Below are 25877 nucleotides of genomic sequence, written 5' to 3' on the forward strand. Positions count from 1 at the left end.
GGAGATATTTAGGTGTTACTGTTTCTCTTCGGACTCACCCCCTGTATGTTCGTGTTTGTAAATTTTTTTTTACTTAACAAAAAATATGGGGCCCCAAATGGTGTTTGTTGCACCCAGGCCCCTTTATAGAGAAGGCCGGCTCTGTTTATAACGTTCAACAAATAGTTTTTCTATTTATAATTTAAATCTTGGACTGTGTTTGTAAATACGTTCACTAATGCTTGAATTTGATCATTTGTTTCAGGGAAAACTGTAGAGTGGATGCACCGTATGTAAAAACGTATTCGACTTTAGGTTACTTGTAACTTGGCGTTAATACTAAACTTACATTTTACACGTAAAGATTCCAAAGTTCCATTTTCATTTTATTTTCCAAGTTCGAGTGCCCGAGCTATTGAAATTGAGCTTCATCATTTTTTACGTTTTCTCGATTGATTCGCGATGGGAGGTCAGTGAAGCGAAGAATTATTTGCCAATATCGTTTAATGCGGAGGAGAAACATTATTTTGACGAAGGAGAGACATTGGAAAGGCATCGTTTACAATTTAAAGATAATGTACTTGTGCACTCGTGAGCAATACGAAGTTTCTTGTACATAAGTAGTGATAGAAATTTTAATGCAAAAAAATGCATACAAAAAAATGCATACAATGCTAATGAAGAAAAAATTCTTCTTGCAAATTGCATCGCCTTGAGAATAGTAATTTAAATGTAACTTTTGAATGATTGTTGTCTGGAAATACATCGCGGCGCATAATGTACCGTTTTGTTTTACTCCCATAGGGGATACAGTGTTATGTATATTCATTGATAGGAATTCATGTGAAACGTTTCTGCATTTATAGAAGAGAGTAAGCTGTTAAATTCAATGTACACCACTGGCACGGTCGTCTTTTCTCTAGTAGAGGCCGGGGGGCATGGTAAATTTGGCAACATTGTCTCTCAGTCCGATTTGAAATGATTCGAATTTCGAAGTCGTTCGCGTTTACGTCACGGCCTGATCAGACTGTGATGTTCCGTCGCTGTCAGTCGGTATGCTGTGTTGCCACGTCACATGTTCCAACCTGCGCTGGACGCGGCCGTGACACACTAGAATAGAAAAATACATATGTACGTAGAATGAAGTTGGTAAATGAATTGTAATTAAAGAAAGGTCAAATACTGTGTGTCGTGTAGTCTGTCTATGTTCGTTAAACAATGAAATGTAATTTAAGATATCCCATGTTATTTCTCTCTGTTTAACGACGAAAATAGGAAAGTGTAATTAGCGTGCACGTTGGGTGATCAAGTTTCGTGTAGCACTGTGAAAAAGTATTAAACGTAAATTTACGATTCGCGGATCATTGTCAAACATGAGCCCATTGACCGCTCTAGCAAATCGTAAATTTCTTTAATATACGATTCCATGTAAATGATGGTTTTTATATACTCGTATTTAAAAATGATTACAGCCAAGATTAACTGTGGTTTAGTTACACGAATCATCTTTATCGTTTTCGTGTACAACGTTGTACCGTTATTTGTTGCCAATGCGTTTTCAATGTTGACTGCTTGTTTATCGAAGATATTATAGTTGAATCCCAATAGTGCATTATTTATAACAGTCCGTAAGTGATATATGTAGATTACCGTTCATAGATACGATCGCGCTTGAATGTGCTAATATTTCATTACTATCCTGCTGCACAAGTAGTAATTATGCAATTTACCCTACACATGATAAGTACCTAAATATACAACTATTTAATGCGACGTTAAACCTATGATACTTACGGCCTGAGATTACAACGGCCTGCGTTACATTTAAGGAATAGAGGGAAAACGGAAAATTGTTCCGTTTCGATCGTAGAAACTCTGTGTGTGTGTGTGTGTGTGTGTGTGCGTGTGTGTGTGTGTGTGTGTGTGTGTGTGTAACGTGTCACTACTAATCACTGTTTGTAATTATATGAAATTAAATTTAAAGAACGAAAGCCAGTGGAAGCTAGATAGGAATAACGATATTCGACTACTCTTGATTGCCCGAAATATTGAAATATCGTTCTCTGAAGATGGATTCTTGGTACTGTTACTGCCCCAGTGCCTAGAATCCATGGATTTCGATTAGGTATATCTTGATAAAATTATAAATAAACATTGACCATACGATTTAGCTATTTCGACTCTTCTTGGAAAATGTATCACACTGCTTGATAAAGATAAATCGAACGTGTATTCGGAACGAGAGAAATAATCTTGAATATGTACGTAGGCAATCGTATTTAAATGTTGCACAAAGAAAACGAAGCAACAATTGCACGGAGCTTTAAACTGTGCGTGCTCCGTTCCGTTAAAGAAAATCCAAATGATTTTATAAGATGGAATTATAATGAACCATTGTCCTGGCGAAGGTTCTCAAATAGTAGACGAGAGCGACTGTGAATGCAACGAATAAATGTTCGCGTGTTGAATAAGCTCGTTGGAAGTCGTTCAAGTGTTGCCTAGAAAGAATTCTGTTAAATGGAAACATGACGTCTGGGTATTAGCGAATAAATGTTCTCGACGGGCCGTTAATATTCCCTGTATATTAATTTCGTTCTGTTTATACAATAATATTTACCAAGTACAGAGAATTAGACTAGACGTAAAGGTAAAGAGTAGTCTATACTAGAGTTCGGGCACTCGAGGCAAGTCCTAAGAAACTATCAAGTATTGATGACGAATATATATATATACATATAATATATAATAATATACATATGATATATAATAATATACATATAATATATATATATATATATACATATAATGATAATTTCTGAGCTCCCCATAACTATTGTAAACATTCTCATTATAGATAGGTAGTTGATGATGATAAGATGAAAATGACAAATATATTACAGTCCTTAGGGAATGATAAATTGTATAACGAGTATCGCATAGTCGTTGAAATTATTCGGTTGATCGTGACTGAAACTTGTATAAGCGATAATAGTTTCGTCGTATGTATGACTGACAATGAGTCTTATTTGCGAGCTGCGATGATTTACGAACAAACACGATCTATTCGTTTACATTATCTTATTCATTTACACTGAAGAATCCTGAGAAACGACTCTCCTGAAAGAAGCTTCAAAACGAATCAAAAAACTATTTTTGTTCTCCATACTCAGAGATATTTATATACACAGATATACATATATATGTATATACGCGTTGCCGTACTATCTGTTCAACTGAAATGATCTGAACACTGAAAAAATAGATTTTACTCATCGTATATTGTAGTAGTGGTATATCTTATTATCGATCAAGGGACAGCTTAAAGGATCGCTATACAACCTGGATCTCTTGTGTCGCCCCCTCATTTCATTTCACTTTTTAATACGGCTATATTACGACAAAATATTCAATATTAATCTAGTAGCGAACGTAGCATATACATAAATGGAAACTGCTGATTTTACTGACTCGGACAGAATTATTATATTATACATATATGTGTATAGATTTACACTGGAGATATTTCAAAGCATGTAAGCATACATTCGGATGCAAGTTGTCCGCATAAAACTAATAAAAAACGTTTAAATGAGAAAATCTGCTAATTAATTTTATTTCCAATTTGTCGACGCTGTTATACATATACAGGGTGGTCCACGCAACTTGCACAACTATAATAACTTCCAAAGTATACGTTGGACGAAAAAGTTTTGTATACAGAAGTTGCATATGGTCTGAAGGGATACATTATTTATTGTATTTATTATTTTTACAGGTGGAGGCGTAAAGGAAATATGAAGGTCAACTTTTTTTTTTAATGGAATGAGGTATTTTTGAATACATCAATAGATGCAGCTGGACATTCGTTATAAAAAAAGTACTAAGTACGTCGAAAAGTTAGTAGTTCTCTCTCAGGAGATATTTCAATTTAAATAACTCTAAAACACCACTACTGTCGTACTAACATAAGACGTTACACAAGTAAGTAAACTCGTACAACAAATAAGTTGAAACTGAAAAATTGAAATTGACGAGTTGAAATTGAACAGTTGAAATTAACAAAATGAAATTGGAAAATTAAAGTTGAAATGGAAGAGTAGAAATTGCGAAGTTGAAATGGAAGAATAGAAATTGGAGTTGAAATGGAAGAGTTGAGATTGAAGTTGAAGTTGAAATTAAAGTTGAAATTGAAAAATTGACATTGCAATTAAAATTCGTTTACTTGTGTAACGTCTTAGTAGTACGACAGTAATGGGTGTTTTAGAGTTATGTGAATTGAAATATCTCCTCAACTACTAACTTTTCGACATACATACGTTAGTACTCGTTTTTATAACGAATGTCCAGCTGCATCAATTGATGTATTCAAAAATACCTCATTCCATTTAAAAAAAAAAGTTGACGTTCATATGTCCTTTACGCGTCTACCTGTAAAAAAAATAAATACACTACACAATGTATCCCTTCAGATCATATGCAACTTCTGTATACAAAACTTTTTCGTGAAACGCATACTTTGGAAGTTATTATACATAGGTGTACAAGTTGCATGGACCACCCTGTATGTGGGGTAAACTTCACTTTACCGGACTCTTAATTTTTGCCTTTCTCCTATACATATATATGTATATTATGATGTATTTGGTATATAATCGAGTACATTTGTACCTGGAGAACCTGCAGATCCAAGTTTCGATCCTGGAGGATCGAGAATGGTCGCTTAAAGTTGTTGAGCAATGTCCAGTGTTTTTGATAGGTAAGCGCAAATTGCTCAACTTTAAGTAACCATAACTCTCGAACCATTGATCGTATAAGATCGAAACTTGGATCTGCAGGTTCTCCGGTTACAGGTCTACTGGAATACATACCAAATACATCATAATATATGTATGTGTTTTGAGTCCGGTAAAGTAAAGTTTACTCTGTACGTCACAAAGTCTTTTGTCAATTAATTTTATTTTGTCATTTGGTAGATAGGTAGAACGAGAATGATCACCATATAATATTATCAACATAGTTATCATCATACTTGAAACTTAAAAATCAGATCAAACACAATTTATGTTTATTGTATAAGCTTCTTTCATTATTATTTGTACGAATCTAATTCAGCACCGAAGAGATTGCTTATGTATTTTGATATGTTCTGTACATAGAAAAAAAACAGTATTAAATGGGAAAGTACAAGCTCAAACATTTGTTATTATTTCATTGTTTTATAAAATGAGTATATATGTATATTAAATGAATCTTTTTCAATCAATAACCGCGACTTTCGAAGTCGGTTCCAGTTATAAAATTTTACTAAACTATATTAAGATTAATTATATACAAATAGCATTGTTGAATACGTACAAACAATCCTATTTCTTAACTCGTAAATGTCTTCCAGCGATTTTGCATAAACAAAGAAAATAGAGACAGAAGTAATTGTGAAGATAATTCGTTCTTTTGAATTATATCTAATTGAATATTAATATTATAACACGAGAAAATCCGAAAAATATCGCTTATGGTACGATATACATAATTTACGTTTTTTTTTATCAGTAACAGTGATGTTTGTTTATTAGAACAAGAAATAATTCAAGTCATATGTTAATCACGTTTGCCAAATTTCCCATAGAGTACATTTTGCCATCAAAGTTCTACTAGACATTATTTTTCATGAAAAATGGATTGCTAAAAATGAACATTTTCAAAATGAATCTAGATATTTCTCTTTCTTTAAAAGAATATCTAATTTAAGTGTTTTGCATATGTATATAATTCGGTAGCTAGTCGAAGTTTGTTTAATTGTTCAACAGATACATAAAACACAATATATGTATACCTGATAGAAGATGCTTAGCGTTTGACAAATTGATACTGGATTTCTATACTGCAAAACATCCTAACAAATGTCATTTTCTTCTTGTTTTTTCCTCTTCAGCCTGAATAGTTACAATAGTAACAACATACAATTGAAAGAAAATGAGCCATATTTACCACCGAAAGACTGACCGAAAGTACCTGAAAACCCCGAAGAAAAAGGATAACGAGTAGAGTGGTGTTGTCTGAACATTTCGATGTTAAAAACATTGCTCACGGAAAAAATACAAAAAGGAAAATGATTAATGCCGCGTTTGTAGGTAACGGGTGACCGATTATCAAGATTTCAGCGATCCTTGGAGTGTCCCATGATATTTTATCTGATATTATCTGAACTTTATATTAGGTAAATTGATGATTACCTTATTGCTTTCGCGTATGTTCTACAAGTTACTCTACAATATGCATAGCAATTTAGCATTACAGTTAAGACATTAATCTACATATCCTGTTACATTACACGAGATACATTACGTGGAAACATGTAGCATTTCACTCTGCAAGTTGCATCAGTTCGACTTGATCGAAAACAAATTACTTGGAACAAAAACCGGTTGAAACAAAATTGGAAATAAGAACATAATAAGTGAAGAGTTAAAAAGGTGGCAAATTGTGACGTGCAAAAACGATAAAGTTTTTTTGTTAAATACGTTATTTTCAATCAGCTAAAGCTTGACAATTCATTAACGAATAAATAATTAACATGTTTACGTTTCATAAATATTTGGGCAAGGACTCTAACGTGCTTTTATATTAACAGTTTTCAAATCTTCTGAAATCTCGTAAGCAGAAGGGAAGGATTCAATTACTGCTTCAGTACGTACTTGTAACTGGAGAAACAGCAAGAGCGAAGTAAACACCAAAATTCATTTCAGAAATATATTATTGTATATTGTATATGTATGTATGTATGGATATCTACAACTGCTCAAAAGTTTGTGATCATATGAGGTCACAGGACATTACATGAATTTTTCATTCAGCCATAATGCGTGAAAACCTTTTGTCACAGCGTGGTCGGTGGTCAACATCAATTTCAAGTTCAATTTCTACTCTTCTATTTCAACTTGAACTCTTCAATTTCCATTTCTTCTTCAATTTCAACTCTTCGATCTCAACTTGAATGTTTCATATTTTTGAACTACAATTTCCATTTCAACTTGAATTTTTCAATTTTAACTCTTCGATCTCAACTTGAATTTTTCAAGTTTTTCCAAGTTAAACCTAGCTTTATCAGAAGAACGCATTTGGAATTGACATAAAAAGTGTAATAAAAATAACAATTGCAATTAAATCACTATAAAAATAATAAAAATTGAAGTTGAAATCGAAGAGTTGAAATTTGAAGAGTTGAAATTCAAGTTGGAATTGAAGTTGAAATGCAAATTGAAGTTGCAATTTTAAAAATTCAAGAGTTGAAATTCAAGTTGAAACAGAAGAGTTGAAATGGAAAAATATGAAGTTGAAATGGAAAAATTCAAGTTGAAATCAAAGAGTTGAAATTGAGGTCGGAATTGAAAAATTCAAGTTGAAATAGAAGAATTGAAATGGAAATTGAAGACGAAGTTGAAATTGAAAAATTCAAGTTGAAATCGAAGAGAAAAATACAAAAAAAAGAAAGTGAAAAAAATATTTATAAAAAATGCCGAGACACGGGACACGAACCCCGTCCCGATCAATCTCTCGTGGTGGTAGACATTCGCTCGACCACCGAACGCTATATGACAAAATGTGTTTTCACTCATGGAATATAACGCACATGTCGCATGTTTCAAAATCGATTTTCTCGAAATCGACGGGTTCGCGTTGGCGGCTAAAACCAATTGCATAGTTCATGATGAGGGTGCGTAAGCTATGTCCACACACAAAAAAACTCGTTGCGATCCGGCGTTCTCGATACGCGAGGTGTCTCCTCGTTAGATAAATTATGGCCTCAGACAATTTTCCGTGCTTCCACCGATGGGAATTTTTGTTGTATTGATTTATCATGGAAGTATGAGATGCAGTATTAAGAAATTACAACAATTCTTCCTTATTTTCCTTTCGTAGATCGTAATCGATAAACAAGATCCCAAATTGTTGAGCAATAACAGTGTATACGAATATGTGTTTTGTACACATGTATACGCATGGATGACACGAAGCGTTGTAGTATATGTATACAGAGTAAATCCTCGATCTAAGAGAAACCCTCGAAAATATGTTTTTAAAGAACTAGATTAGAATTTTGCAAATTAACGGAGCTACAGCCCATTGGAGGGGTTTTTTGGAACGACTCTCATTTTAATAAGAAAAATCTGACAAATATCTTGAGAAAGATTGTATATAAAGAAGAAAATTGAAAATAATATGTTAAATATAATCTATAGAATAAGTTTTCAATTTTTGCCGACCCTCGCGAACGCTGTTTCTCTTTTCTTTTTACTCGCTATGCTCTTCTACACGCGTCCTAAACTTACTACGTACCGTAATTTAATAACTGATCAGTTTATCGAATGTAGCTGTAATTACGCATGCCTGTATGCGTGTATGCAAACACATGCGTGTACGTAAAAGCAGGAAGAATGTTGTTCGTTACATATAGGTATATAATATGTGATACGTACGTAATGTTTCAAGTTGTCAATATATAGAATGTCCTAATATTAAATATTATAATGACATTAATTATGCGATGTTTTGAATTTCCATAGAACATTATTCTCCACCTATAATACTATGCTACTGTGCAAAAGAAGGAAACACCCAGTATAATAAGAGATAACATACAGGGTGTCCCAAAATTCCTTCGACAGCCGGAAATGGGAGGTTTGCTGAGATGATCATTTGAAGCAACATTTTCCTTTGCAAAAATGTTATCCGCGGCTTTGTTTAGGAGTTATTAACAAAAAACACGGACCAATCAGAGCGCGACTTGGACGCGAATTGGCACAGTCGCTGTCGTGTTCCACCGGTAATTTCGTGGGGCGAGTCGTCTACGAAATCGGCCGAACAAGAAGTGGTGCGCGTCACCCTTCGCCTTCACCGCGAGGAACTTTCTGTTGTATCCCGCATCCTGATTCCACCGGTGCGAACCGCGCGTTCCACCTTGGAGACACTCCGCGGTGCGTCACCGTCAATTTCGTGAGACGAGTCGTCTACGAAAACGGCTGAACAAGAAGTGGTGTGCGTCACCCTTCGACTTGACCGAAGAACCACCTTGGAAGTTGTAAATGTACGGTGCGCGTCACCTACACCCTCGTGAGACGAGTCGTCCACGAGGTCGGTTGAGGAAAACCAGGTGCGTCACCTTTTCGAACTCACCGCGAGAATTGTCCGGAGGAAACTTGATGGCCGGTGCCGGTCGTCACCGACATCGAGGATCCGCTAAAACCCGGCCTAGGTAGGGCGATCACGGCGAGAGCCAAGATCGAACTCGTTCCGTTTACCAACCTACTCTGTCACTAGTATCTACTATACAGGTCCAGGTAACTGCACCGAGTTCGTCGTACTACGGTATCCACGGGCACACCGTATCCTCAAGCATCGCGCCCCGCGCCCCGCAACATCGTATCCGTAAACACCGTAGACACGGACACCGCGTCCGCGAGCACCGCGCACTGCGTCCAGAGTGATCCTTGTGATGAGTAGAACATGATGCAAGAAAAAAAACACTTGACCTTGAATTTAGATCCAGTGATCGGAAGATGTAGGAGCCATCTATGATAGTCACGACATAGAACATTTTTTTACACCCTGTACATCTAATTTGTCCCACTCTGATGCGAGTTACAGCTGTGTCAAAATTTGTAACAATGTATTGATTCAGCAATTATTTTACACGTATGCCATGTTACTTCTATTTCTATCAGGTCGTTAAGTATGAAACTTGACAAATGTGGTTGAAAGTTTTATTTGTCATGTTTCATACTTAACGACCTGATACCATACACTCTTTTCAGTGAAAGAATAAGTGCATGTTCCTTGAACTTATATCTTGAATATAAAATAAATTGTCTTGAACGTTTCTAATATCAAGGAAAAAAAACTTGGTAGTTTCATAGTACTGTAACATTCGAACGTAGGGAGAATGTGCCAGCTCACTCGGCTGTCCAGGGTTGTTCTGAGCCACGAATGAACAACGCAGATACGGGTTAAACAGATCTCTTTATTAGGGACCGAGGTCCTTCATCACAGTACGTACGTCGATCGGCGACGTGAATTAATATAATACAAAACGCAAGTTAAACATACAGTCGCGAGATGAACGCGGAGATAGTGAAACGCGGAGCGGATGATCGGAGCGCGAAATAATCGGAACGCGACGCAAGATGAGCGCGATGACAGTGAAACGCGGAGCGGATGATCGGAGCGCGAAATAATCGGCACGCGACGCAAGATGAGCGCGATGACATTGAAACGCGGAGCGGATGATCGGAGCGCGAAATATAATCGGAACGCGACGCAAGATGAGCGCGATGACGGAGCGGATGATCGGAGCGCGAAAAATAATCGGAACGCGACGCAAGATGAGCGCGATGACGGAGCGGATGATCGGAGCGCGAAAAATAATCGGAACGCGACGCAAGATGAGCGCGATGACGGAGCGGATGATCGGAGCGCGAAAAATAATCGGAACGCAAGATGAACGCGGAGCGGATGGTCGCAACTTAAAGCTAACGGCGCTAATCGTATGACGGCGAACAGTAGAGCGGATAGTACATGAGACAGTGTACTCGATAATGCATAGGTCCAAACGCGGGCGATAGTGACTCGACGGCTCCCTAACGATTTCGAGAACGACCTCGACGCAGCGTGGTTACCGCAGTGACCATTTTATGGCCTTACAATGCTTCGCATGGTACAGGTATTCGGGAACGAGATGCTCGCAGTTTGTGCCGCCTGAGCGTTTAGGGATTCCTCGTGCCGCGTGACACTTGAGGCGAAGAGTCCCGTGCCGTGTGACACTTGGGTGGAGGATGCCCGGTGGTGCGTGCCACTTCGGACGGCGGAGATTTATGTCTCTCGCAGGAAGGGTCTCCCCGTGTTGTATGACACTTGGGGCCTTGGCGTGGTCCGCAGGAAAAGGTTGGGATAGTTCGTGATACAGTCGTAGCATTCGAGAATCCTCTCTATTAGCCAGATCGTAGCCCGAACCGATTTGATACGGCCTCCGCCGCCCTACTTATACGCCTGTCGCGATCTATTTACTCGCGAGAATCCGCGGCGTCGCGGTAGCCACCTCTCGGCCGCCGCGGGAAGTCGCGCTTCGCGGTTTCGCGTGGCGCGCTCGCGGCTGGTGTATGAGGGAGATGTCTCGTGTCTTATATAATCATTACAGTACATATCATCTTATTAAAATATAATTTGAGAAAGATATCAAATTTTAAAAAATAAAAGAATTTTATTTATTTTACACGAAGTACAAATGGTCTCACAAGGGGAGCCCAGGGTAGTCGGAATCCGGATTTTCGTGAAACTTGCAGTATTTGAAGATGACATATCCAAGTTTAATTTAGCAAAGCAGTAGCGCGCGCTTCTCAAGATTTCCCGAGAAAATGGCATTTGAAAATTCGGTTTACGCGTTCATAAGGAGTTCGCGTTAAGCTATGAACATGAAGCGCAGTGGCCGAGGGCGCTGCGAGAAAGACTGGTAATCAGTAGGTCGCTGGTTCGAGTCTTGCTGCCGACATTTTTTTTTAAATCTTTTTTCAGTTTTAATCCTAAAATTTATGAAATCTGCCATTAAACAATTATTTTTTAAATAGAAAATGCATGTTTTTTATTTGTGGGTATTGAAAAAAATCGAACATAAAAATAATACAGTGTTATATTTACTTTATTATTGCTCATTCTTTATTAATAAAAAAAATTACGTGTTAGTATGACACGACCCAGAATGATACGGATACGTTTGAAGGGACGGGGTAGACTCTTACCTAGGTGAGGCGCGAGGTCAACCCAGGTAAATCCCAAAAACAGACGTCGCGCTTGGTTTTATTACAGCCAATTATTGTTTCCCATGCTTTTACGATGAGTATCATTCTGGGTCGTGTCATACTAACACGTAATTTTTTTTATTAATAAAGAATGAGCAATAATAAAGTAAATATAACACTGTATTATTTTTATGTTCGATTTTTTTCAATACCCACAAATAAAAAACATGCATTTTCTATTTAAAAAATAATTGTTTAATGGCAGATTTCATAAATTTTAGGATTAAAACTGAAAAAAGATTTAAAAAAAAATGTCGGCAGCAAGACTCGAACCAGCGACCTACTGATTACCAGTCTTTCTCGCAGCGCCCTCGGCCACTGCGCTTCATGTTCATAGCTTAACGCGAACTCCTTATGAACGCGTAAACCGAATTTTCAAATGCCATTTTCTCGGGAAATCTTGAGAAGCGCGCGCTACTGCTTTGCTAAATTAAACTTGGATATGTCATCTTCAAATACTGCAAGTTTCACGAAAATCCGGATTCCGACTACCCTGGGCTCCCCTTGTCAGTGCATGAATATAAGACGCAGGTTTGCTTTGAAAAACTGATGCCACTTTCATTTTTTTCTATCTTGAACAAAACGATTATGAAAGTGATTACAGTGATTTTCCACTACACAAGACAAACTGTAGTGGTGCTACTTAGAGGACAGAATTATTAGAGTAAAACAATGTAAAATTTATGCGTCCATTTTTACATACACTTTCTGCTTTGAAAAAACTTTAATGCCTTCTTCTAATTTATTTAATTGTTTTTCTATTTCCGCTTTTCGTTGTTGCGCTCTAAGGGTATCTGATTTTATAGGCATTAAATTCAATTCATTTACATAATCTTGATAACCTGGAATAATTTAAAAGAGACACACTAATTACTACCATTATATGTATAAAGGAAAGTACATATATTTGTATAGTATTTGATATTGTATAATACTTTTCTTTAGTATATGTAACGTTTCCTTGCGTTCACTTTCCTGTAAAGGAACATGCCCGTATGGGCAATCAGGATCTACTGCTTCTGCTTTAGCCTTCTCTTCCCGTTTTTGAGCTTCCTTCCTCTCTCGGATGTACCTAACAAATAAAATATTTGTCAAAACTAAATGGGGTCTTTAATACAAAGTAAATCGAAGATTTTGTCAGTAAATGTGGAATATAAGTATTTTTATTGTCATACTTGGGAACTACACCCTTCTTATAATTTGATGGAGGAGTGCCCTTTTTACTATAGTTTCTATTGCTATTATTATCTACTCGGCCCTTGTTATCAGCGAATATACATTCCTTATTATTTAGGTTAATATTTAATTCTTCTTTGGTAGAAGGTAATCCAGAGATTTCTTGCGGTTGATTGGGTGATGAATTTGTTGTATCTCTTGGAATATTATCACTCTGTTTACTCGTTTCATTTTCCTTTGTTGATTCATTGCTATTTAGACATTTCTTTGACGGATATCTACAGTGTGTGAAGATTTCTCTCATTAACTTTAGATATGAAAAGATAAATTGTTCTCAACAGAACAGAAACATAAGCGTACCTTATAATACCCTCAGAATGCAAATTATCTATTTGGTCTGTAGCTAATGATGTTTGAGTACCTTGATTCACGAGTTTATTTTGTAATTTTGTATTTTTCTCATTACCAGTTGATTTGCATAATAATGTAGGAGGAGGATCCGATGAAACATCTTCGTGCATCTTCCCGACAGATTTATGTAAAGTTTTGCACTCCTTTTGCTTCTTTTGCTTCGTCGGTGAATTATTACTAGTAGCTGAGTAATTAGACATCTTTTTTGCAGTACCAATACTTTTGTTCATTACCGGCATTTTAGATTTCCTACATAATTTTTCTTCGTTTTCTATACACTGCTTGCTGCTTATCCTGTTATGTGAATTTAAATTTATATCGTGATCTTCGAGTTGCTTTGTACTGTGATTTGGAATTAGTTTTGATGCAACATTTTTATATTTATTATTATTAATCTTCTTTCGTTCGTTCAATCGTCGTGAATCGCGTCCTTTTTCTAATTCTTTCACGTGCAAATTTTGTTCCATATAACGAAGATTTTTCACATTTTCGTATATAAAGTTTTTTCGTGTTACTGGTTCTATAATAAAATATTATTTTGATTATTACGAGCAATTTGTTGTCCAGATTGTACGAATAATAATGTAAAATTGACAGCATCAATATAATTACGGATTACATTATACGTTTGCCATATTATAAGCCAATATGGGTCCAATTAGCACTAAAAAGGATTAAAATTATAGCAGCTGTATAGCTAAAATTGTAGTTCGGAATGCTTAATTTGTTTAGATGTTTTTATCTCCGGTCATTGTCCATATTAGAATGACATCACACATAAATGTACATACATATAATATACTATATGTATATTTGAGTTTATGATACAAAAGATCAATGTATGTATAGTTGGAATATGTATTAATTGCAGTTACAAAATTAAAAATGTTATTGTGTGTTTTCGAAGTTTACCCATTTGTTTATCGGGTTTAGTTGTGCCAGGCAGCTATGACCACAACATAGCGTCTTTGGAAAGTTCATTGCCAGTGTCAGTAGTCACCACCATGGCAGTCAGTGTGTATTAAAATTATAAACGTAATTCTTGAGAATGCATAATATTATCATTTTCATCATTAATTTAAAACACACTATCAATTAAACCATATCTTCTTTAAATAGCGAGACAATGTGAAAAATGAATGTTGGAGAAAACTGAATTAAAGAAATAACATTCTCAAAGGAACATGGAAAAATAATTATATCAAGTAACATCTTTCTGTATTTTTGTGAATTCAACTTGTGTACCTTCAACATATGCTTTCTGTAGCCACATGAATTTTATGGCCTTTAGGTTTTTAGAACTTCCTAGTCAGCGAGGCCTGCTTCGAGCAAGAATCAAGCCCATTTGCCAGGCAGAATCCAGAACCAAGTGGCCAGCATTGTGGCAGCCGAGCAGCTTCTGCCGGGCACATGCCTAGTCTTTCTGCTAGGGTAGAAAGCGCTACTTATGCGTGTGCAAATAGATGCCCGTCCAAAATCGAGCATTTTGTACACTGGGTTTCGTGGTTTCATGCTTATACACATAATTAAAGTTATTCAATAATTACACATACTGTTTTACAATTATCAACACACCGGTGTTGGTCTGTATGCTACCCTTCGGCAAACATGTATTAATTACGATTGCAGTAGCATTATATTGTTATCTATTTATTTATTGTATCTGACATTCTGGATAGTGTGGTAGTGGTTTTGTATTAAAATAGTCACATGCGAACACACATTTCACATATTCTTGTATTCTAACCATAATCCGTTTTTAAATAGATACTATCAATATCAATAATGTCAATAATACATTGCAATAATGATATAAATGTAACTTACTTGGATCAGGAAAAATACCTTTCAATGTCGTCGTCATATTTACAGTAGGTATTTCAGATACAATTTGATTTAACGTCAACGACAAAAGAAATCCGATATTTTCCACGTTAATTTAAATAAGGCAACGGTCAAATTTACATCTCTATGCCAATATACAATGTATTTTACTTTATACTACTATATATATTATAAATAAGAAAAATAATTCGTAACCACGAAATTTTTAATATATAATTTCAATTTTCTTATGATCATCGTTACCAAATAAACAATGTTGTTTACACAAATTATAACTTGTACTACAACCAACTATTTATATGTACTATGTAGCTATGTATTTACTACCCATGTACAACCGAGAGGCCTTCGATGGCGCACAATCACGCACAATACGATGGGGGTGACTCTATTCTCTATGGCGCACTTAGACCATATATACCTATAGACCCGGCGCAGATAATTTGGCCCTCGGAAAAGATGAAGACGGTGTGACGTCACGTTCTCGAAAGATGTATAAGCTATGCTCATCGACAGTGCCTACGCTTGGCTTATGTGGGGGGTGAGGGGGATCACCGGGTGCGCCATGTACAATATACATACCCAGTACGCGGGAAGAATGGACAGGATAATTTCAAAGAATTTGACATTGTATCATGAAATTATCTATTATAAACTGTATTTGAGATACAGCCGTTTATTTTGTATATTTTATTAAGATATATTATTAAGATATAAAGTAATAATAGTATTATATATATTAACTATTTTAGGAATCGCGCGATATTTGATTCTGAAGACATATTATGCAGGTTACAAAATGGTTTTTTACATATAAATTGATCACATTTACAACATTTTAAGGTAGTACAGCTAGTTTTACACAATTTACATTTACCTCGCTTGTGATTAGTTATTGCTAGACTACGGATCTTTATGCATTTACAAAAAAATTGAGTAGATGAAATCCAAAATCGTTGAAACATTGAAAATGTCAATACATGATTTCTGCTCTATTACAATCATTCAGGGAAGAAATAACATTCAATTTAATTTCTATTTCTTGCCATCGATGTATTGCTACACAAAATTTACACGGAGCAAGTGTATGATGGCGATGTATGATGGGATGATGTTAATTAAGTGGATGTACTTCACATTAATTTCACTGATATTTTATTTTTCTTGTGAGAAAGTCAAATTGACGTGCATCAAACGTGAATTACATAGTTGTGAACGATTCCGGTACGCATGTGCATTTTTGTGGATACTTGCATTTGTGAGGAATTTATTCAACATTTATGGTCCTAATGGATACAATTGTATAGTGGTTTGTACCAGTGTATTATGTATGCGCGATGCATCCTCTCGCACGTGTTTTTACTCGACTAGCCTGCGGGAAGCATCCTCTCGCACGTGTTTTTACTCGACTAGCCTGCGGGATGCATCCTCTCGCACGTGTTTTTACTCGACTAGCCTGCGGGATGAATCCTCTCGCACGTGTTTTTACTCGACTAGCCTGCGGGAAGCATCCTCTCGCACGTGTTTTTACTCGACTAGCCTGCGGGGTGCATCCTCTCGCACGTGTTTTTACTCGACTAGCCTGCGGGATGCGAGAGGCCTTCAGTTGCGCACAATACGATTGCCCACATGCACATTGCGCACATATCTTTTGGACACAGCATGATTGGGCACAAGTACAATCGGACACATCTCGATTGCGCACAAGAAGAATCGGACACATCTCGATTGCGCACAAATAGAATTGGATTCATCTTTATTGGGCACAGATAAAATATAAAATTGCACACACGCGAATCGTGCACAAATAGAATTGCTTACAGTAATTTTGAACGCAGGTGGAAATGCGGCCGATGGCAGATGGAAATGATGGAAGTGCATATCTAGGTTTATGAATTCTTGTGAAGGATCTGCCAATTACACCTAGACGAATTAATTTTTAAAGTGTAGAAATGAATGGTTTTTGGTGTGTGCAATAAATTTTAGGTTATAATGTTTTTACTCGAAATATGGTTTCGATAGTGTCTGTATTAAGAGATAAAATTTGTGCAGGAAGAGTACATTAATTATATGTAAATATAACACGTGCCACGGAAAAATGAGTAGATTGTTCGATTTTTAATATTAATGTGATTGTGAATTAAAATATTGACAACGAAGAGCGAAGGACTGAAAAATTACACGAATGTATAGAATTGATTTCACAGCTCCCGAATAATTCTGTGTGAAAAACATAATTTAGATAAGTATTTTTTGCCTATAAAATGTAATCATTTTTCTGAGTAATGAATACGATACTTTGTGATTTTTTATATTTTTCTTTTACATGTGGTGTACAAAGCAGATCTACTAGCTGAACTATTTTAATTGGAACGCATGGTCGGATCCTGATGGTCAGATCCGCAAGGAAAATCTTCTCACGGTGAGTAATCACGGCTAGTCGAGTAAAAACACGTGCGAGAGGATGCTTCCCGCAGGCTAGTCGAGTAAAAACACGTGCGAGAAGATGCATCCCGCAGGCTAGTCGAGTAAAAACACGTGCGAGAGGATGCATCCCGCAGGCTAGTCGAGTAGAAACACGAGCGAGAGGATGCATCCCGCAGGCTAGTCGAGTAAAAACACGTGCGAGAGGATGCTCCCCGCAGGCTAGTCGAGTAGAAACACGTGCGAGAGGATGCTCCCCGCAGGCTAGTCGAGTAAAAACACGTGCGAGAGGATGCTTCCCGCAGGCTAGTCGAGTAAAAACACGTGCGAGAGGATGCTTCCCGCAGGCTAGTCGAGTAAAAACACGTGCGAGAGGATGCTTCTCGCAGGCTAGTCGAGTAGAAACACGTGCGAGAGGATGCATCCCGCACGCTAGTCGAGTAAAAACACGTGCTAGGGGATGAATCCCGCAGGCTAGTCGAGTAAAAACACGTGCTAGGGGATGCTTCCCGCAGGCTAGTCGAGTAAAAACACGTGCTAGGGGATGCATCCCGCAGGCTAGTCGAGTAAAAACACGTGCGAGAGGATGCATCCCGCAGGCTAGTCGAGTAAAAACACGTGCGAGAGGATGCATCCCGCAGGCTAGTCGAGTTGAAACACGTGCGAGAGGATGCATCCCGCAGGCTAGTCGAGTAGAAACACGTGCGAGAGGATGCATCCCGCGGGCTAGTCGAGTAGAAACACGTGCGAGAGGATGCTTCCCGCAGGCTAGTCGAGTAGAAACACGTGCGAGAGGATGCATCACGCAGGCTAGTCGAGTAGAAACACGTGCGAGAGGATGCTTCCCGCAGGCTAGTCGAGTAGAAACACGTGCGAGAGGATGCATCCCGCAGGCTAGTCGAGTAAAAACACGTGCTAGGGGATGCAACCCGCAGGCTAGTCGAGTAAAAACACGTGCGAGAGGATGCTTCCCGCAGGCTAGTCGAGTAAAAACACGTGCTAGGGGATGCATCCCGCAGGCTAGTCGAGTAAAAACACGTGCGAGAGGATGCTTCCCGCAGGCTAGTCGAGTAAAAACACGTGCTAGGGGATGCATCCCGCAGGCTAGTCGAGGAAAAACACGTGCGAGAGGATGCTTCCCGCAGGCTAGTCGAGTAAAAACACGTGCGAGAGGATGCTCCCCGCAGGCTAGTCGAGTAAAAACACGTGCGAGAGGATGCTTCCCGCAGGCTAGTCGAGTAAAAACACGTGCTAGGGGATGCTTCCCGCAGGCTAGTCGAGTAAAAACACGTGCTAGGGGATGCTTCCCGCAGGCTAGTCGAGTAAAAACACGTGCTAGGGGATGCATCCCGCAGGCTAGTCGAGTAAAAACACGTGCGAGAGGATGCATCCCGCAGGCTAGTCGAGTAAAAACACGTGCGAGAGGATGCTTCCCGCAGGCTAGTCGAGTAAAAACACGTGCTAGGGGATGCATCCCGCAGGCTAGTCGAGTAAAAACACGTGCGAGAGGATGCTTCCCGCAGGCTAGTCGAGTAGAAACACGTGCGAGAGGATGCTTCCCGCAGGCTAGTCGAGTAGAAACACGTGCGAGAGGATGCATCCCGCAGGCTAGTCGAGTAAAAACACGTGCTAGGGGATGCATCCCGCAGGCTAGTCGAGTAAAAACACGTGCGAGAGGATGCTTCCCGCAGGCTAGTCGAGTAAAAACACGTGCTAGGGGATGCATCCCGCAGGCTAGTCGAGTAAAAACACGTGCGAGAGGATGCTTCCCGCAGGCTAGTCGAGTAAAAACACGTGCTAGGGGATGCATCCCGCAGGCTAGTCGAGGAAAAACACGTGCGAGAGGATGCTTCCCGCAGGCTAGTCGAGTAAAAACACGTGCGAGAGGATGCTCCCCGCAGGCTAGTCGAGTAAAAACACGTGCGAGAGGATGCTTCCCGCAGGCTAGTCGAGTAAAAACACGTGCTAGGGGATGCTTCCCGCAGGCTAGTCGAGTAAAAACACGTGCTAGGGGATGCATCCCGCAGGCTAGTCGAGTAAAAACACGTGCTAGGGGATGCATCCCGCAGGCTAGTCGAGTAAAAACACGTGCGAGAGGATGCATCCCGCAGGCTAGTCGAGTAAAAACACGTGCTAGGGGATGCATCCCGCAGGCTAGTCGAGTAAAAACACGTGCGAGAGGATGCTTCCCGCAGGCTAGTCGAGTAAAAACACGTGCGAGAGGATGCTCCCCGCAGGCTAGTCGAGTAAAAACACGTGCGAGAGGATGCTTCCCGCAGGCTAGTCGAGTAAAAACACTTGCTAGGGGATGTTTCCCGCAGGCTAGTCGAGTAAAAACACGTGCTAGGGGATGCTTCCCGCAGGCTAGTCGAGTAAAAACACGTGCGAGAGGATGCTCCCCGCAGGCTAGTCGAGTAGAAACACGTGCGAGAGGATGCTCCCCGCAGGCTAGTCGAGTAAAAACACGTGCGAGAGGATGCTTCCCGCAGGCTAGTCGAGTAAAAACACGTGCGAGAGGATGCTTCCCGCAGGCTAGCCGAGTAAAAACACGTGCGAGAGGATGCTTCTCGCAGGCTAGTCGAGTAGAAACACGTGCGAGAGGATGCATCCCGCACGCTAGTCGAGTAAAAACACGTGCTAGGGGATGAATCCCGCAGGCTAGTCGAGTAAAAACACGTGCTAGGGGATGCTTCCCGCAGGCTAGTCGAGTAAAAACACGTGCTAGGGGATGCATCCCGCAGGCTAGTCGAGTAAAAACACGTGCTAGGGGATGCATCCCGCAGGCTAGTCGAGTAAAAACACGTGCGAGAGGATGCATCCCGCAGGCTAGTCGAGTTGAAACACGTGCGAGAGGATGCATCCCGCAGGCTAGTCGAGTAGAAACACGTGCGAGAGGATGCATCCCGCGGGCTAGTCGAGTAGAAACACGTGCGAGAGGATGCTTCCCGCAGGCTAGTCGAGTAGAAACACGTGCGAGAGGATGCATCACGCAGGCTAGTCGAGTAGAAACACGTGCGAGAGGATGCTTCCCGCAGGCTAGTCGAGTAGAAACACGTGCGAGAGGATGCATCCCGCAGGCTAGTCGAGTAAAAACACGTGCTAGGGGATGCATCCCGCAGGCTAGTCGAGTAAAAACACGTGCGAGAGGATGCTTCCCGCAGGCTAGTCGAGTAAAAACACGTGCTAGGGGATGCATCCCGCAGGCTAGTCGAGTAAAAACACGTGCGAGAGGATGCATCCCGCAGGCTAGTCGAGTAAAAACACGTGCGAGAGGATGCTTCCCGCAGGCTAGTCGAGTAAAAACACGTGCTAGGGGATGCATCCCGCAGGCTAGTCGAGTAAAAACACGTGCGAGAGGATGCTTCCCGCAAGCTAGTCGAGTAGAAACACGTGCGAGAGGATGCTTCCCGCAGGCTAGTCGAGTAAAAACACGTGCGAGAGGATGCATCCCGCAGGCTAGTCGAGTTGAAACACGTGCGAGAGGATGCATCCCGCAGGCTAGTCGAGGAAAAACACGTGCGAGAGCATGCTTCCCGCAGGCTAGTCGAGTAAAAACACGTGCGAGAGGATGCTTCCCGCAGGCTAGTCGAGTAAAAACACGTGCTAGGGGATGCTTCCCGCAGGCTAGTCGAGTAAAAACACGTGCTAGGGGATGCTTCCCGCAGGCTAGTCGAGTAAAAACACGTGCTAGGGGATGCATCCCGCAGGCTAGTCGAGTAAAAACACGTGCGAGAGGATGCATCCCGCAGGCTAGTCGAGTAAAAACACGTGCGAGAGGATGCTTCCCGCAGGCTAGTCGAGTAAAAACACGTGCTAGGGGATGCTTCCCGCAGGCTAGTCGAGTAGAAACACGTGCGAGAGGATGCATCACGCAGGCTAGTCGAGTAGAAACACGTGCGAGAGGATGCTTCCCGCAGGCTAGTCGAGTAGAAACACGTGCGAGAGGATGCATCCCGCAGGCTAGTCGAGTAAAAACACGTGCTAGGGGATGCATCCCGCAGGCTAGTCGAGTAAAAACACGTGCGAGAGGATGCTTCCCGCAGGCTAGTCGAGTAAAAACACGTGCTAGGGGATGCATCCCGCAGGCTAGTCGAGTAAAAACACGTGCGAGAGGATGCATCCCGCAGGCTAGTCGAGTAAAAACACGTGCGAGAGGATGCTTCCCGCAGGCTAGTCGAGTAAAAACACGTGCTAGGGGATGCATCCCGCAGGCTAGTCGAGTAAAAACACGTGCGAGAGGATGCTTCCCGCAGGCTAGTCGAGTAGAAACACGTGCGAGAGGATGCATCCCGCAGGCTAGTCGAGTAAAAACACGTGCTAGGGGATGCATCCCGCAGGCTAGTCGAGTAAAAACACGTGCGAGAGGATGCTTCCCGCAGGCTAGTCGAGTAAAAACACGTGCTAGGGGATGCATCCCGCAGGCTAGTCGAGTAAAAACACGTGCGAGAGGATGCTTCCCGCAGGCTAGTCGAGTAAAAACACGTGCTAGGGGATGCATCCCGCAGGCTAGTCGAGTAAAAACACGTGCGAGAGGATGCTTCCCGCAGGCTAGTCGAGTAAAAACACGTGCTAGGGGATGCATCCCGCAGGCTAGTCGAGTAAAAACACGTGCGAGAGGATGCTTCCCGCAGGCTAGTCGAGTAAAAACACGTGCTAGGGGATGCTTCCCGCAGGCTAGTCGAGTAAAAACACGTGCTAGGGGATGCATCCCGCAGGCTAGTCGAGTAAAAACACGTGCTAGGGGATGCTTCCCGCAGGCTAGTCGAGTAAAAACACGTGCTAGGGGATGCATCCCGCAGGCTAGTCGAGTAAAAACACGTGCTAGGGGATGCATCCCGCAGGCTAGTCGAGTAAAAACACGTGCGAGAGGATGCATCCCGCAGGCTAGTCGAGTAAAAACACGTGCTAGGGGATGCATCCCGCAGGCTAGTCGAGTAAAAACACGTGCGAGAGGATGCATCCCGCAGGCTAGTCGAGTTGAAACACGTGCGAGAGGATGCATCCCGCAGGCTAGTCGAGTAGAAACACGTGCGAGAGGATGCATCCCGCGGGCTAGTCGAGTAGAAACACGTGCGAGAGGATGCTTCCCGCAGGCTAGTCGAGTAGAAACACGTGCGAGAGGATGCATCACGCAGGCTAGTCGAGTAGAAACACGTGCGAGAGGATGCTTCCCGCAGGCTAGTCGAGTAGAAACACGTGCGAGAGGATGCTTCCCGCAGGCTAGTCGAGTAAAAACACGTGCTAGGGGATGCATCCCGCAGGCTAGTCGAGTAAAAACACGTGCTAGGGGATGCTTCCCGCAGGCTAGTCGAGTAAAAACACGTGCTAGAGGATGCATCCCGCAGGCTAGTCGAGTTGAAACACGTGCGAGAGGATGCATCCCGCAGGCTAGTCGAGTAGAAACACGTGCGAGAGGATGCTTCCCGCAGGCTAGTCGAGTAAAAACACGTGCTAGGGGATGCTTCCCGCAGGCTAGTCGAGTAAAAACACGTGCGAGAGGATGCTTCCCGCAGGCTAGTCGAGTAGAAACACGTGCGAGAGGATGCATCCCGCAGGCTAGTCGAGTAAAAACACGTGCTAGGGGATGCATCCCGCAGGCTAGTCGAGTAAAAACACGTGCGAGAGGATGCTTCCCGCAGGCTAGTCGAGTAAAAACACGTGCTAGGGGATGCATCCCGCAGGCTAGTCGAGTAAAAACACGTGCGAGAGGATGCATCCCGCAGGCTAGTCGAGTAAAAACACGTGCGAGAGGATGCTTCCCGCAGGCTAGTCGAGTAAAAACACGTGCTAGGGGATGCATCCCGCAGGCTAGTCGAGTAAAAACACGTGCGAGAGGATGCTTCCCGCAGGCTAGTCGAGTAAAAACACGTGCTAGGGGATGCTTCCCGCAGGCTAGTCGAGTAGAAACACGTGCGAGAGGATGCATCCCGCAGGCTAGTCGAGTAAAAACACGTGCTAGGGGATGCATCCCGCAGGCTAGTCGAGTAAAAACACGTGCGAGAGGATGCTTCCCGCAGGCTAGTCGAGTAAAAACACGTGCTAGGGGATGCATCCCGCAGGCTAGTCGAGTAAAAACACGTGCGAGAGGATGCTTCCCGCAGGCTAGTCGAGTAAAAACACGTGCTAGGGGATGCATCCCGCAGGCTAGTCGAGTAAAAACACGTGCGAGAGGATGCTTCCCGCAGGCTAGTCGAGTAAAAACACGTGCTAGGGGATGCTTCCCGCAGGCTAGTCGAGTAAAAACACGTGCTAGGGGATGCATCCCGCAGGCTAGTCGAGTAAAAACACGTGCTAGGGGATGCTTCCCGCAGGCTAGTCGAGTAAAAACACGTGCTAGGGGATGCTTCCCGCAGGCTAGTCGAGTAAAAACACGTGCTAGGGGATGCATCCCGCAGGCTAGTCGAGTAAAAACACGTGCGAGAGGATGCATCCCGCATGCTAGTCGAGTGAAAAACACGTGCGATCCCAAAAAACCTGCGCATGCGCATCCCACAAAACCAGCGCATGCGCATCCCAAAAAACCTGCGCATGCGCATCCCTAAAAACCTGCGCATGCGCATTTCAAAAAACCTGCGCATGCTCATCCCAAAAACCTGCGCATGCGCATCCCATAATACCTGCGCATGTGCATCCCAAAAAACCTGTGCATGCGCATTTCGAAAAACCTGCGCATGCGCATTTCAAAAAACCTGCGCATGCGCATCCCAAAAGATCTGCGCATGCGCATCCCACAAAACCAGCGCATGCGCACCCCACAAAACCTGCGCATGCGCATCCCAAAAAACCTGCGCATGCGCATCCCAAAATACCTGCGCATGCGCATTCCAAAAAACCTGCGCATGCGCATCCCAAAAGACCTGCGCATACGCATCCCAAAAACCTGCGCATGCGCATCCCAAAAAACCCTGCGCATGCGCATGCCAAAAAATCTGCGCATGCGCATCCTAAAAAACCTGCGCATGCGCATCCCAAAAAACCTGCGCATGCGCATCCCAAAAAACCTGCGCATGCGCATCCCAAAAAACCCTGCGCATGCGCATGCCAAAAAATCTGCGCATGCGCATCCTAAAAAACCTGCGCATGCGCATGCCAAAAAACCCTGCGCATGCGCATGCCAAAAAATCTGCGCATGCGCATCCTAAAAAACCTGCGCATGCGCATGCCGAAAAACCTGTGCATGCGCATCCCAAAAAACCTGCGCATGCGCATTCCAAAAAACCTGCGCATGCGCATCCCAAAAAACCTGCGTATGCGCATCTCAAAAAACCTGCGCATGCGCATTCAAAAAAACCTGTGTATGCGCATTCCAAAAAACCTGTGCAGGGGTTAGAGTTAGGGGTTAGTTTAGCGTTAGTGTGTTGTGAGAGTGTTTTTGAGAGGTTAGTTTAGCGTTAGTGTGTTGTGAGAGTGTTTTTGAGAGGTTAGTTTAGCGTTAGTGTGTTGTGAGAGTGTTTTTGAGAGGTTAGTTTAGCGTTAGTGTGTTGTGAGAGTGTTTTTGAGAGGTTAGTTTAGCGTTAGTGTGTTGTGAGAGTGTTTTTGAGAGGTTAGTTTAGCGTTAGTGTGTTGTGAGAGTGTTTTTGAGAGGTTAGTTTAGCGTTAGTGTGTTGTGAGAGTGTTTTTGAGAGGTTAGTTTAGCGTTAGTGTGTTGTGAGAGTGTTTTTGAGAGGTTAGTTTAGCGTTAGTGTGTTGTGAGAGTGTTTTTGAGAGGTTAGTTTAGCGTTAGTGTGTTGTGAGAGTGTTTTTGAGAGGTTAGTTTAGCGTTAGTGTGTTGTGAGAGTGTTTTTGAGAGGTTAGTTTAGCGTTAGTGTGTTGTGAGAGTGTTTTTGAGAGGTTAGTTTAGCGTTAGGTTAGGTTAGGTTAGGTTAGGTTAGGTTAGGTTAGGTTAGGTTAGGTTAGGTTAGGTTAGGTTAGGTTAGGTTAGGTTAGGTTAGGTTAGGTTAGGTTAGGTTAGGTTAGGTTAGGTTAGGTTAGGTTAGGTTAGGTTAGGTTAGGTTAGGTTAGGTTAGGTTAGGTTAGGTTAGGTTAGGTTAGGTTAGGTTAGGTTAGGTTAGGTTAGGTTAGGTTAGGTTAGGTTAGGTTAGGTTAGGTTAGGTTAGGTTAGGTTAGGTTAGGTTAGGTTAGGTTAGGTTAGGTTAGTAGTTAGGTTAGGTTAGGTTAGGTTAGGTTAGGTTAGGTTAGGTTAGGTTAGGTTAG

The 25877-nt window shown here is 41.6% G+C and overlaps 2 protein-coding genes across 3 annotated transcripts in view; one reads left to right on the forward strand and one right to left on the reverse strand.

Annotated features, from left to right (window-relative positions):
• LOC143217329 (regulator of G-protein signaling 11) overlaps nt 1-8134 on the forward strand; it is a 40926-nt gene extending 32792 nt beyond the window's left edge. For both annotated transcript variants that reach the window (XM_076441491.1, XM_076441484.1), the window contains exon 17: nt 245-8134. In XM_076441491.1, coding sequence (XP_076297606.1) covers nt 245-305 — 61 coding nt within the window. In that variant the 3' untranslated portion in view covers nt 306-8134. The remainder of the gene's footprint in view (nt 1-244) is intronic.
• A 1843-nt stretch (nt 8135-9977) lies between these two features.
• LOC143217559 (uncharacterized) lies at nt 9978-15700 on the reverse strand. The gene is made up of 5 exons (XM_076441971.1): nt 15243-15700; nt 13365-13935; nt 13004-13282; nt 12764-12900; nt 9978-12670 (listed from the first exon to the last, which is right to left on the reverse strand). The coding sequence occupies exons 1-5, from the start codon at nt 15277-15279 to the stop codon at nt 12510-12512; spliced, it is 1185 nt and encodes a 394-aa protein (XP_076298086.1). The 5' UTR covers nt 15280-15700; the 3' UTR covers nt 9978-12509.
• Between the last annotated feature and the right edge of the window lie 10177 nt (nt 15701-25877).

This window comes from Lasioglossum baleicum, chromosome 2, assembly GCF_051020765.1.
Source record: "Lasioglossum baleicum chromosome 2, iyLasBale1, whole genome shotgun sequence".
Lineage (NCBI taxonomy): Eukaryota > Metazoa > Arthropoda > Insecta > Hymenoptera > Halictidae > Lasioglossum > Lasioglossum baleicum.

Bases quoted from the DNA above. Each gene is read 5' to 3' on its own strand.
- LOC143217559 (XM_076441971.1), bottom strand. From the start codon at position 15,279: ATGACGACGACATTGAAAGGTATTTTTCCTGATCCAA. The intron at 13,283-13,364 runs GTACGCTTATGT...CACACACTGTAG, and splicing joins CATTCTGAGGGTATTATAAG to ATATCCGTCAAAGAAATGTC. The intron at 12,901-13,003 runs GTATGACAATAA...TTTATTTGTTAG, and splicing joins AAGAAGGGTGTAGTTCCCAA to GTACATCCGAGAGAGGAAGG.